Source organism: Salvelinus sp. IW2-2015, linkage group LG13 (assembly GCF_002910315.2).
Source record: "Salvelinus sp. IW2-2015 linkage group LG13, ASM291031v2, whole genome shotgun sequence".
Taxonomy (NCBI): Eukaryota; Metazoa; Chordata; class Actinopteri; order Salmoniformes; family Salmonidae; genus Salvelinus; species Salvelinus sp. IW2-2015.
The window spans coordinates 50,714,373-50,728,769 of record NC_036853.1 but is presented as its reverse complement, the minus strand read 5'-3'; the positions used below and the strand labels follow the sequence as shown (position 1 = coordinate 50,728,769).

Sequence of the window (14,397 nt, the reverse complement as noted above, 5' to 3'; positions counted from 1 at the left end):
GCTCAGCCTCTACTGTGATAGGCCAACAGACGGGTTGGAACTACGTCTGTCACAGTATAAGAACAGCTGTTTACTTACATCCTGCCAGTTCCCTGTTCTACCCTGCGGGGTGGTGCAGTGAACCCGTATATACGAAAATTGCATTTACCATTTAACGCTTGAGTTTAATAAAAATACTTAAAGTATATTCGGTGACTCTGAATCACATTTTGTCCTTATACCAGATTTGAATTGACGCAAATCCCTTATAAAAGTCCACAATTGTGGCTAATCCTTATTGTGTATAGCTTCACATAGATGGTTCCCGACCACCATTAATCAAATAAGAACTGTTTTATAAATTAGGGCTATTTTAGATGACACCTAGCTATATAGTTAGCTAGCTAACCATAGCTACTGAAACAGATTATGTCGTTTTGTTATGTTTTTGGGGAAGAACATTACTTGCATCCATGAGCTAGCTAGCTTTTTTTATGACCAACATTGTAGGTGCGCGAGACAACTTTACCAGCATCACAGCATAGTATCGATGAATCGTTGTGACATATGAAATACCAGTGATTGTGTAATCAATGTGTAATAACTACGTAAAAAATGTATGAACGTGTTAAATTATTATGTGATGTGCAGTCATATTCAGGTCCTGATATTGACACATCAAATAGTGTTATTTGACGTACATCTTTTTTGACACGCAAAGACCCAGACGGCAAGTGTATACTCGTCAGATGTCATGAAACGTCATCAGAAGTGTCCACTTAATTTGAGGGTTGAGGGGATTGGGTGTGTGGTTTAAATGTTTGGACCGCCACCGCCGTGGAAATATCTTTCGAAAATGAGCTGTTGCCAAGAGAATAATGTGGGTGTGTCTATGGGGCGGACCGCATATGAGTGATACTATAAGAGCAGTTGTTCTGTTATCTGGACAAATCCATTCTCTCTCACAGGACCTGACGGATCGACTCTACGACACCCAAATATGGCTGGTGGTGAGTAACCTACCTACATGATAATACGACATATGGACACTCATGTCTAGTATTTGTTTTTCATGTTCTTCAAAAATCATCTACGCATGAAATGCTGCCATTGCTTTGCTTTTTAACAATCTTTTTGATTCAACCATAACTGTAATAAACGATGGAACTCTTTATGCCTTGGAAGAAGTGAGGGAGTAGCTCTTTATAAACTGGTTGGTTTATTACTAAACCTGAGCATGGTGTAACAGACATGCAGTCGCAGCCAGTGTTGCCAAATATTTTTCAGTGAGAATCTCTATTAGCGCCTTGATTTGTCGCTACTGTAGATTACGCCTTGCCGTTGCCACGACACAGCTGCGGTCCACGATGTAGCGTTTCGCCCCCTCTCCCGCCGCACACCCCCTCCCCTTGTGACGCTTCGAACACACCGACTGTGTCATGCGTTTCGATACACCAGAAGTACATTCATTTCCAATGGAACGCTGCATTTGCCTTGCAGCATTGCGTTGCAGAGGCAGTTGCAGTACGTTCTGTGTGGTGCATACGTTCGATAAATCGAACGTATGCATCAAATTGTATGAGTGGACTTGACAGAAAGTAGCAAAATATGAATGTAGATTTTTTTTGTTGCACACATTCAGTAAAAATTTGGGATTACATAAAAACAGTTTGATTGCATAATTTCTTTACATTTTTTATTTATTTATTTGATAAGTATATTATTTATTCGATGACATCCTCAAATTAATTGTGACAGCCTATAATATAATTTCCCTCCAAAATGCAGTTTTGGAGCGAAATGCAATAATAAATAGTCAAGATAGGCAGAGTAGGCTCTTTCAACAATGAGACCAACGTTGAGGAAGGTGGTATGACTATTTCTTTCACACACACCTCATTGGCTAGGTTAGCAAGCTAGGTTAGCTAGCTAGCTAACACTAACTAGCCACATCTAGCACAAGCTCACTACTAAACTGACCTGGCAATCCTACTATCGTGGACACTTGTCTCCAAGCAGCATTTTTTGTGTTTATGTCCCTGTAGCTGTCAGCAGTTGTGTCAAAAAGACACTGTTTTGAGGATACTGCGAAAATGATTCTCTCCTCCATGTGTCTAACCGCATGCAACCATTTGCAAAAGGTACCTGCATCAGTATAGTTGCCTAGTTGCGCAAAATGTTATGCAGCAGTGATGCAATGACGCAGTCGGTGTGTTCGAAGCGTTGTAACTCATATTCAGTACTGCACCACCTGTTGGTGCATATGTGTAATGACGTGTTAATACCGCATACCACAATAACGCTTAGTCAGTTTTGATAGATTCATTGTTTGTGATATTTTATATTTCATTGCAGAATGCACAGGATTATTGTCATTTCGTGTTGCAGTTGCATTTACACAGTTCAATTGATAGAAAGCCATTGCTAATTTGTGCACAGTTTAGGTTCTACAGACCAAACATGTTTGACTCTGATGTCAAGAAGAAAAGTAACAACAATGTCTCTCTGTCATCCAACAGTGCAGAAAAACCAAAATGAGGCACTGAGGATTGTTCTGGTTGGGAAGACTGGAGTTGGGAAGAGTGCAACAGCAAATACCATCCTGGGGAGAAAAGTTTTTGAGTCTAAATCTTCCCCTGTTTCTCTGACAAAAGAGTGTGACAAGGCTAGAGGGGAGGTGGATGGGAGAGAAGTTGCTATTATTGACACTCCAGGCTTGTATGACACTAACTTATCACAAGAGGAGAGCCTGATGAAAATTGCAAAGTGCATCTCCTTCTCTGCTCCTGGGCCCCATGTGTTCCTTGTAGTGATTGCTTTGGTTAGATTTACACAGGAAGAGAAAGACGCAGTGGAGATGATTCAGAAATTCTTTGGAAAAGATGCAGCAAGATACATCATGGTGCTCTTCACAAATGCAGACCAGCTTGAAGAAGAACAAACAATTGAAAACTTTTTACGTGCCTCTTCAGATCTTCAGGATGTCATTGCCAACTGCGGTGGGCGGTATCATGACTTCAACAACAGAGATAAGAAGAATCGCTCCCAGGTCACTGAGCTGCTTGAGAAGATAAACAAGATGGTCACGACGAATGGAGGAAGCTACTACACCACTGAGATGTTCCAAATGGCTGAGAGGGCGATTAAAGAGGAGAAGAAGAGGCTCCTGAGAGAGCAGGAAGAGGAGACACTCAGAGCGTGGGAGGAACTAAAGGCAAAATATGAAGGAGAGTTCCTAAAGAAAAAACAAGAGATGCTAAGGAAAATCAAGGAATTAGAAGCCAGAATAGAAGCCGAAAGAGAAAATGAATACACAAAAAATCCTCCAAGCGGTGATTGGTGTAGTATCTTATGAGATGGTGTCGTCAGAAAAACAATTAATCGTGAGATGGCATTGCATTAGGCATGTGACAATGGAATAAAAAATTCACGGCAATATTAGAACTATCCATTTTAATGCAGTCACTTATTATTAGGATAGAGCTTGATTTGCCCTTTGAGTGAAGCCCAGCTTGGGCTCCACATAAACTCATGTCCTTTGTTTACAATTGTAACATTGAATGCTGAATCTGGTAACTTAAAATGTCTGAAGTATATCAGTGTTTTTCCATCATCCCGTGTAACAGATAAAACATGGACACATTTGAATGTGACTGCATGTACCCAGAATTCTGTATTAAAGCTATTGCTTCAACTGCACCTCAGTCTTTCACACGTTTGTGTTTATAGAATAATTGTACTACTGCATTCACCGATACAATCCCTATCAGATCAGTGATTTACTACAAGGAAGGAATGCATTTGATTGTTTAGAAGGAAGAACCCAGGTCTACTTGTAGAGTTTAACTCCAACCCCAAATTAGCACTAACTTCCCATCACTAGAGGGCCATAACTTGGTTTACCCGGGGCGTACTGCAGAATTAAAAACATCCTCTAGTGATTTTTGATATTTTATTGGTGATAAGATATCCCAAGTATAAATACAGTAAAGTACTAACACAACGTTTTTATTAGACACAACTTCAAGGAGTTGGTCTGATGGGAATCCGTGGTCATCGGCCTCCACCCTTACTTGAGGAACAATAGAGAACAAAATAGGAAAGTCCCCCCCCACTTGTGCAATGTTATGACATACCTCAAAAACCTGTTGAGATGTGCCTTTTAAGTAAATCAGGTGTTAGAGGTGAAAAGGAGACTGGAGTACAACTTCAAGATCAGGAAATGAGGCAAACAGGTGTGGGTCATTAGGCTGTCACCAGACCGGAAATTTAGGACTTCATGACAGAGATCAAAGATGGTTTTGGTTAGAGCAGGGACTGAAGTTACCCATCCCTGGACTAGAGGGAGTACAGCTACAACCAGAAGTGACTTTTTTTGTAGCAGGTGAGGACAATTTATGCAGAAGGTTAGGATAATTAATGGGACAGGTTAGGAGACTTAGATTAAGGTTAGGAATGGGGCTAGGGTTAGCTAAAATGCTCTCCTAACCTGCTACGAAAAGTCACTTCTGGTCGTAGCTGTACTGCTTCTGGTCACAACCATCAAAGATTGGCATCCTAGAGAGGGGAATGCACAGAGATCCTATATATTTATATGTTCTAGATGTAATTATATGTGATAATGGCTGATGTGGTTTTGGGAGATAGAGATGACGGCTGAGGTCAAACCATCACCTTTTACATCAAACCTGAACGATGCAACTCTAGCAGTGGACTGGCCAACTGGAGGAGTTATACTTGGACTCATTAACAAGGTTTCCATCTAACCTTTTTATGTGAGTAAAGTACATGTTAGATAAAAAATGTCATGACAGGCCTGATGGAAACAACGAATATGTTGATAAACTTTCCAAATATCGATAAAACAATATTACGCTAGACAAGGTGGGATCTTTTTGTGTCTGCAAAATTTCTTATGTGAGAAATGGCAGTGGAAATGTCTATGCGCGAATATTTGTATAATAACCATGATATCGAAGTAAACTCGGAGTCACGCAATGATATGTTGTCTGGACCTCCAACTACGACTTGGGAAAGCATGCAGTTTATTAGGCTACAATTTAAATATATTATGAACTTCACAGGGTGGTGAAAGTGCGTTGTGATGAGCTTGATTCTCCTTTCCAATAAATATAGAGGGTCTTATTCTGGTAATGTGATGATGAATGCTTGGCTGTTTGACAATTTTGTTATTTATTTTTTAGCTCTTATCAATAATAATCTCATCATCTAGGCTATACCTGCCCTGTATGATGTGGGCTGGAGTGCACATGCCATGACCAGAGTGGTCACATTCGCTATTTAATGTAACATTTGTTTTGTCAAAACCATCAGTAAAGTTGAAAATGCAATGGAAACCAGTTTTACTTGTACAGAACAAAAATATGAACACAACATGTAAAGTGTTGGTTTCATGAGCTGAAATAAAAGATCCCAGAAATGTTCTATACTAACAAAAAGCTTATTTCTCTAAAATGTTGGTTTCATCCCGGGATGACATTTTAGAGAAATAAGCTTTTTGTGAGTATGGAACATTTCTGGGATCTTTTATTTCAGCTCATGAAACATGGGACCAACACTTTACATGTTGTGTTCATATTTTTGTTCTGTTTTGTCCTTTGCCAAGATAATCCTGACAGGGGTGGCATATCAAGAAGTTGATTATCCAGCATGATTATTACACAGGTGCACCTTATGCTTGAGACAATAAAAGGCCACTGTCACGCCCTGACCATAGATTTCTTTGTGTGTTTCTATGTTTTTTTTGGTCAGGGTGTGATGTGGGTGGGCATTCTATGTTGTATGTCTAGGTTGTCTGTTTCCATGTGTTTGGCCTAGTATGGTTCTCAATCAGAGGCAGGTGTCAGTCGTTGTCTCTGATTGGGAGCCATATTAAGGTAGCCTGTTTTTCATTGTGTTTTGTGGGTGATTATTTTCTGTTCAGTATTTTTTTGTATTTCACCGTTCAGGACTGTTTCGTTTTGTTCTCGTTAATTTGTTTTGTGTTCATGATAATAAATTATCAATATGGACACTTACCACGCTGCGCATTGGTCCTCCTCTTCTCATTCCAACGACGAGCGTTACAGCCACTCTAAAATGTGTGGTTTTGTCACACAACGTCGTCGATGTCTCAAGTTTTGTGTAATTTAATTGCTGACTGCAGGAATTTCCAGAGTCAGCCATCCCTGAGACCGGGTGTGGTAAAGATGTTAGATACAGTGGGACTTTTTGTAAAGAGCTTTATAAATGAAAACCTAGCAATTTATCAACTTATGTGACATCAAAGAGGGCCAACCAAATTTCTGGTAGAGAATGCAATGATGAATACTAAAACTGTCACGTGCAATAAAGCACAGTGCGCTATGATAAACTGCATTTAACGCCTTTAATGAAGTTGCAACTGTGTTCATATAGATGATGTCGCCTGAACATGGATAGTGAGTAACCTTCTGTATCAAAACTTCTTATGGCTGCAATCCCGTTAACGGGATCGATATGACAACAGCCAGTGAAAGTGCAGGGCGCCAAATTCAAACAACAGAAATCTCATAAGTAAAATTCCTCAAACATACATGTTTCTTATACCATTTTAAAGGTAATCTTGTTGTTAATCCCACCAAATTGTCCGATTTCAAATCGGCTTTACAGCGAAAGCACCACAAACGATTATGTTAGGTCACCGCCAAGTCACAGAAAAATTCTGCCATTTTTCCAGCCAAAGAGAGGAGCCACAAAAAGAACAAAGAGATAAAATTAATCACTAACCTTTGATGATCTTCATCAGATGACACTCAAAGGACTTCATGTTCCACAATACATGTATGTTTTGTTTGATAAAGTTCATATTCATATCAAAAAATCTGAGTTTACATTGGCGCGTTATGTTCACTAGTTCCAAAAACATTCAGTGATTTTGCATAGCCACATCAATTTTACAGAAATACTAATCATAAATGTTGATGAAAATACAAGTTATACACATGGAATTATAGATATACCTCTCCTTAATGCAACCGCTGTGTCAGATTTCAAAAAACTTTACGGAAAAAGCAAACCATGCGATAATCTGAGAACGGCACTCAGGAAAAAAATAAATAATAATTCCGCCATATTGGAGAATCAGAAATAACATTATAAATATTCCTTTACCTTTGCTGATCTTCATCAGAATGCACTCCCAGGAATCCTAGTTCGACAATAAATGTTTGATTTGTTCGATAATGTCCATTATTTATGTCCAAGTAGCTACTTTTGTTAGGGAGTTTAGTACAGAAATCCAAACGCTCGTACAGGTCCAGCCGAACATCGGACGAAAAGTTCAAAAAGTTATTACAGGTCGTAGAAACATTTCAAACTAAGTATAGAATCAATCTTTAGGATGTTTTTATCATAAGTCTTCAATAACGTTCCAACCGGAGAATTCCATTGTCTGTAGAAAAGCCATGGAACGCAGGTCGCTCTCATGTGAAATGGACGTGACCAGGACCTGGTTCTCTGCCAGACCACTGACTCAAAGAGCTCTCATCCAGCCCCACATCACAGTAGAAGCCTCATTCAAGTTTCTAAAGACGGTTGACATCTAGTGGAAGCCCTAGGAAGTGCAACATAATCAATATCCCACTGTGTATTCAATAGGGGCTGGGTTGAAAATCGACCAACCTCAGATTTCCCACTTCCTGTTTGGATTTCTTCTCAGGTTAATGCCTGCCATATGAGTTCTGTTATACTCACAGACATAATTCAAACAGTTTTAGAAACTTCAGAGTGTTTTCTATCCAATACTACTAATAATATGCATATATTAGCAACTGGCACTAAGGAGCAGGCCATATACTCTGGGCACCTCTGGGCACCTTTCATCCAAGCTACTCAATACTGCCCCTGCAGCCATAAGACGTTTTAAGACAGAAATGGGAACTTAATTTTTCTACCTGCAAAGATAAGGGTGTAACATAAGGCTACAACAACAGGGCAAAGTAAAGTGTCTTTTAGTTAATAAGAGGTCACGTGGTGGCAAGGACATAAGGAGTCTTGCAGTAGAAACTTACCTAAGATCAGTTGTGTTTCCTCCCCAAATGGTTTGTAGGTAGGTATTAGTGTTGTGTAAACTGAGCCTAGATCTGTGTCTAAGGGCAACTTGTAGTCTGCCTGGAGTGGGACGCAAACTGGAGAAACCTTTTTTTTGCAATCATGTGACTGACACGGTGTTAGCCTTTCAGTCACCCACGTGGGTAGAACCAATGAGGAGATGGTATGGGAGTATCTGCTTCTATAAACCAGTGAGGAGATGGGAGAGGCAGGACTTAACACACGTTTTCTATGAAATCACGTGACTTACACTCAGAGAGGTGGGATAAGGAGTTGGTCATAAATAGTAACACTGGGGGGTTTTATTGAACTGTTTACCATCTTCAGAGATGCTCTTTAATATTTGATACAGGCTTTGCTATCTCCACCTCAGCCTATAAACTCTCCTGAAGGCTAATGCCTCGCTGTGTGTTCTGGCCCCTCACCCTCCAAATCTTATTCTGTCAATTTATTGAATAAACTACCAAATTCCATACATGAATTGACCCTAGCAATTACTTTAGTCTTGTTGTGTAATGTAATAGTGTCCTCCAATACATGGCAATAACTACCAAGGATGTAACAAATACTGTATATATTTTTTCTTACAAGTTAAAAACGTTTGACACTGGTTAGTCGCAAAATTTGTGCCAAAACTCTGAGCGCACAGATTCGACATCAGCAAATGTAGTTTTGATACACAGAAGATTCACCAGTCTCAAGTTTAGTAAATGAGTTGCATTCATTCTCAAATGTAGATGCATGCTTGCAAATCTTATTAAATTTATCCACATATCAACTTACATGTTTGCAAGTGTTGTGTTTATTCACACATAACGTTATGCACTTGCAGTGTTGTTTAATTTGTTCTCAATATAAGTTACATGTTTGCAAATATTTTTTGCAACTACAAAACTCAGTATACAGGTGCCACTCATATTTTACATGTGCAAATCATACTTTAAAAGCTTGTATGTAATTATTCTACCTCCATATTTAAAGCATTGGACGTAGGGAACGTGGAAAAGAGCAAGGGGGAGGAATTGTTTTGCGTACTGGGATCGACACTGGCTTACGATTCAAACACTTAAAAGACACACCCTCGTCCACTTACCCTCGCCTTATGCCCTTGGGAGAATCTCCGTCGTCATCTTGTGATTAGCCAAGCTAGGGAAGTTTGCAATGTAAGCCCGTCAGCCCTCGTTTTAAGTCGGCTTTGCGAGTGTACAATTATGTTTACACCGGGGCCTGAAACTCCCCATAATTCAATTTGCGACGATTGTACATACGCTAAGAAAAGTCTGTGAAAACTTAAAAACAACATCAATGGAGAAGTTAACATACAAGTGTAAGTAAAAACAAATGCAATTAAGTTAGAAATTGATGGCACAAACACGTCTTGTAAAAAGTAAATATGTTTGTTTGGTTATCTTCTGAAATTGTAGAAGTAAAATATTTTCCTTTTTCAGAAGTTTCAGATAGGCAGGCTAACATGGAACCCAAACTGGCATCGTGCATCAATGTATTTTGTCCCCCGACACCAAACGCGATCACGACACGCAGGTTAAAATATCAAAACAAACCCTGAACCAATTATATTCATTTGGGGACAGGTCGAAAAGCATTAAACATTTATGGCAATTTAGCTAGCTAGCTTGCACTTCCTAGCTAATTTGTCCCTTTTAGCTAGAATGCTGTTGCTAGCTAATTTGTCCTGGAATATAAACATTGAGTTGTTATTTTATCTGAAATGCACAAGGTCCTCCTCTCCGACAATTAATCCACACATAAAACGGTCAACCGAATCATTTCTAGTCATCTCTCYTCCTTCCAGGCTTTTTCTTCTCTTGATTTTATATTGTGATTGGCAACTTTAATAAATTAGGTGCATTACCGCCACTGACCTCGTTTGTCTTTCAGTCACCCACGTTGGTATAACCAATGAGGAGATGGCACAATGAGGAGATGACACGTGGGTACCTGCTTCTATAAACCAATTAGGAGATGGAAGAGGCAGGCCTTGCTGCTGGTATGCGTCTGAAATAGAACTGACTTCTATTTTAGCCCTTGGCAACGCAGACGCTCGTTAGAGCGCATGAGCAATGTGCATGCAATAATTGAATAACATACATTTCTAAATGTATTTTGCAACGCTCGCGTGTAGTCAGCCTGTAACGTTAGCTTTCTGATTAATTTTCTAGCTATCGTACAGTAGGCCTATTTTAATTATTATATATTTAATATAAGTAGACAGTAACTTATAATTGACTGTAGCGCATATAAAGCACCCACAAGCTACCGGTGGCTGAAAACACAATCATCGAGGGATGAACAATTGACGAATTTCCGGCTAAGGCTGGTCCATTTAAAAATAATTCCTTCTACACTTGCCCCTTGCCCTGCAAGTGTATGCTCGTCAGACGTCATGAAACGTCATCAGAAGTGTCCACTTAATTTGAGGGCTGCGGGGATAGGAAAAAAAAAAAAAAAAAACTCAGATTTTTTCCTTAAAATTATAAATGCCAGTGTGTTTAGAAAAGCAGAAATCCAATATGTTAACATGTCCAGTATAAACCTTTGTTGGATGCAGTGCACTGTCATGAGTGATTTGAATGTGCTTGCATATCCCTACCCTGACACCAGAAATTAAATTCCTTTTGGAAAATAAAGTCATTCTAAATTTAAGTAAAAACAAAAAAAGGGCTGTGAGGATAGGGTGTGTCTTATAAGTGTTTGGACCTTGTTTCTTTGCAATCGGGAGATTTTGTTTGGGGTGTGTCTGTGGGGTATACCACCTGATTTGACGCTATAGAAGCAATTGTTCTCTCGACACATCCATTCTCTCGCATAGGACCTGACGGATTGACTCTACAAGACCCGAACATGGCTAGTGGTGAGTAACCAACCTGCACGGTAATAAGACGTTTGGGAACTCATTTACATTACATTTAAGTCATTTAGCAGACGCTCTTATCCAGAGCGACTTACAAATTGGTGCATTCACCTTATGATATCCAGTGGAACAACCACTTTACAATAGTGCATCTAACTCTTTTAAGGGGGGGGGGTTAGAAGGATTACTTTATCCTATCCTAGGTATTCCTTAAAGAGGTGGGGTTTCAGGTGTCTCCGGAAGGTGGTGATTGACTCACGCTGACCTGGCGTCGTGAGGAGTGTGTTCCACCATTGGGGTGCCAGACAGCGAACAGTTTTGACTGGGCTGAGGGAACTGTACTTCCTCAGAGGGAGGGAGGCGAGCAGGCCAGAGGTGGATGAACGCAGTGCCCTTGTTTGGGTGTAGGGCCTGATCAGAGCCTGAAGGTACGGAGGTGCCGTTCCCCTCACAGCTCCGTAGGCAAGCACCATGGTCTTGTAGCGGATGCGAGCTTCAACTGGAAGCCAGTGGAGAGAGCGGAGGAGCGGGGTGACGTGAGAGAACTTGGGAAAGTTGAACACCAGACGGGCTGCGGCGTTCTGGATGAGTTGTAGGGGTTTAATGGCACAGGCAGGGAGCCACAACAGCGAGTTGCAGTAATCCAGACGGGAGATGACAAGTGCCTGGATTAGGACCTGCGCCGCTTCTGCGTGAGGCAGGGTCGTACTCTGCGAATGTTGTAGAGCATGAACCTACAGGAACGGTCACCGCCTTGATGTTAGTTGAGAACGACAGGGTGTTGTCCAGGATCACGCCAAGGTTCTTAGCACTCTGGGAGGAGACACAATGGAGTTGTCAACCGTGATGCGAGATCATGGACGGGCAGTCCTTCCCCGGAGGAAGAGCAGCTCCGTCTTGCCGAGGTTCAGCTTGAGGTGGTGATCCGTCATCCACACTGATATGTCTGCCAGACATGCAGAGATGCGATTCACCACCTGGTTATCAGAGGGGGAAAGGAGAGATTAATTGTGTGTCGTCGCATAGCAATGATAGGAGAGACCATGTGAGGATATGACAGAGCCAAGTACTTGTGTATAGTGAGAATAGGAGAGGGCCTAGAACAGAGCCCTGGGGGACACCAGTGGTGAGAGCACGTGGTGCGGAGACAGATTCTCGCCACGCCACCTGGCAGTTTGTAGCGTGGTTCATTCTGCGTTGTGTATTTTTTTAATTAGGACGCTGCCACAACTGATGGTCTGCTCGTTGAAATCTTTTTATTTGCCCTGCACACGAAGAGACAACACAAACGTTACCCTTGGTGCAGTCACAGCTCTCCGGCACCTTGCTGCACACGAAGAGACAACACACACGTTACCCTTGGTGCAGTCACAGCTCTCCGGCACCTTGCTAGCCGAGGGTCACGCCACACAACTCATGTCTAGTGTTTGTTTTTACGTGTTCTTCAAAAATCAACTGCTCATAAAATGATCTCATTGCTGAGCTTTTTAACAATATGAGCTTTTTCATCAAAAGCGTGGTGTATCATGCGTCAATTGTGACTGAATGATCTAATAATAATAATTTGTCGTTATTTATGATTCAAGCAAGGTGATCTATACACCAGTCAGTCAGCAGTCGCCTGCATAGTCGAACAAGCCCAGCGTGTGTGTTGGGTGCGTCCCAATACTCTAACAATGATACCAACATGTACTCATATTCAGTACTGTACCACCTGGTGGCGTGTGTGATACCGTGTTAATTCCAACTCTCACAATAACGTCTTACTGTAGTATACTGTAGTATAGTCAGTTTTGATAGATTAATTGTTTATATGATTTTATATTTCATTGCAGAATCCACAGTATCATTGTAGTTCTGTTGATGTCTTTGTCTCTGAGCAAAAATAATTTTACAATTTCATGTAATAGTTGCATTTACATGGTTCAATTTATAGACAGCCATTGCTAATTTGCTCACAGTTTAGATTCTACAGACCTAACAACATGCTTGATTCTGATTTCAAGACGAAAAGTAACACATGTCTGTCATCCAACAGTGCAGCAGAAGGAGGTGCTGAGGATTGTTCTTGTTGGGAAGACTGGAGTTGGGAAGAGTGTAACAGCAAATACCATCCTGGGGAAAAAAGCTTTTGAATCATTTTCCCCCTGCTTCTCTGACAATAGTGTGACAAGGCTAGAGGGGAGGTGGATGGGAGAGAAGTTGCTATTGTTGACACTCCAGGCTTGTTTGACACCAAGATAACACAAAGGGAGACCCTGATGAAGATTGCGAAGTGCATCTCCTTCTCTGCTCCTGGTCCCCATGTGTTCCTTGTGGTGATGGCGCTGGGTAGATATACACAGGAGGAGAGAGACACAGTGGAGATGATTCAGGAATTCTTTGGAAAAGAGGCAGGAAAATACATCATAGTCCAGTTCACAAATGCAGACCAGCTTGAAGAAGAACAAACAATTGAAGACTTTTTACGTGCCTGTCCAGATCTTCAGGATGTCATTGCCAAATGCGGTGGGCGGTATCATGTTTTCAACAACAGAGATAAGAAGAATCGCTCCCAGGTCACTGAGCTGCTTGAGAAGATAAACAAGATGGTCACGATGAATGGAGGAAGCCACTACACCACTGAGATGTTCCAAAAGGCTGAGAGGGCGATTGAAGAGGATCCTGAGAGAGCAGGAAGAGCAGACACTCAGAGCGGAGGAGGAACTAAAGGCAAAATATGAAGGAGAGTTCCTAAAGAAAGAACAAGAGATGCTAAGGAAAATCAAGGAAGGAGAAGCCAGAAGAGAAGCCGAAAGAAAAAATGAATACACAAAAAATCCTCCAAACCGTGGTTGGTGTAGTATCTTATGAGATGGTGTCGTCAGAACAACAATTAATCGTGAGATGGCATTGCATTAGGCATGTGACAATGGAACAAAACAATTACTGCAAACTTAATTAAATTCACGGCAGTATTAGAACTATCCATTTTAATGCAGTCATTTATTATTAGGATAGAGCTTGATTTGCCCTTAAACTCATGTCCTTTGTTTACAATTGTACCATTGAGTGACCTGTTTTTTTAAATGCTGACTCTGGTAACTTAAAATGTCTGAAGTGTAACAGATAAAACATAGACGCATATGAATGTGACTGCATGTACCCAGAATTCTGTATTAAAGCTATTGCTTCAACTGCACCTCAGTCTTTCACACGTTTGTGTTTATAGAATAATTGTACTACTGCGTTCACCTATACAATCCCATGTCAGATCAGTGATTTACTACAAGGAAGGAATGCATTTTATTGTTTAGAAGGAAGAACCCAGGTCTACTGGTAGAGTTTAACTCCAACCCCAAATTAGGACTAACATCCCATCACTAGAGGGGGCCATAACCTGGACTAGAGGGAGTACAAACATAATTCACTCTTTCTTAGCAGGTTAGGAGAATTTATGCAGAAGATTAGGATAA

General features: G+C 40.9%; 1 protein-coding gene across 1 annotated transcript; it reads left to right on the top strand.

The window, feature by feature from the left end:
* The first annotated feature begins 741 nt into the window (after positions 1-741).
* Positions 742-14,123, top strand: LOC111971637 (GTPase IMAP family member 8). The gene is given in 6 exon segments (XM_023998494.2): positions 742-989; positions 2,499-3,277; positions 3,279-3,399; positions 10,850-10,942; positions 12,981-13,103; positions 13,106-14,123. Coding segments are annotated over 6 exon segments (1,686 nt in total). The 5' UTR covers positions 742-979; the 3' UTR covers positions 13,666-14,123.
* Positions 14,124-14,397: the final 274 nt, after the last annotated feature.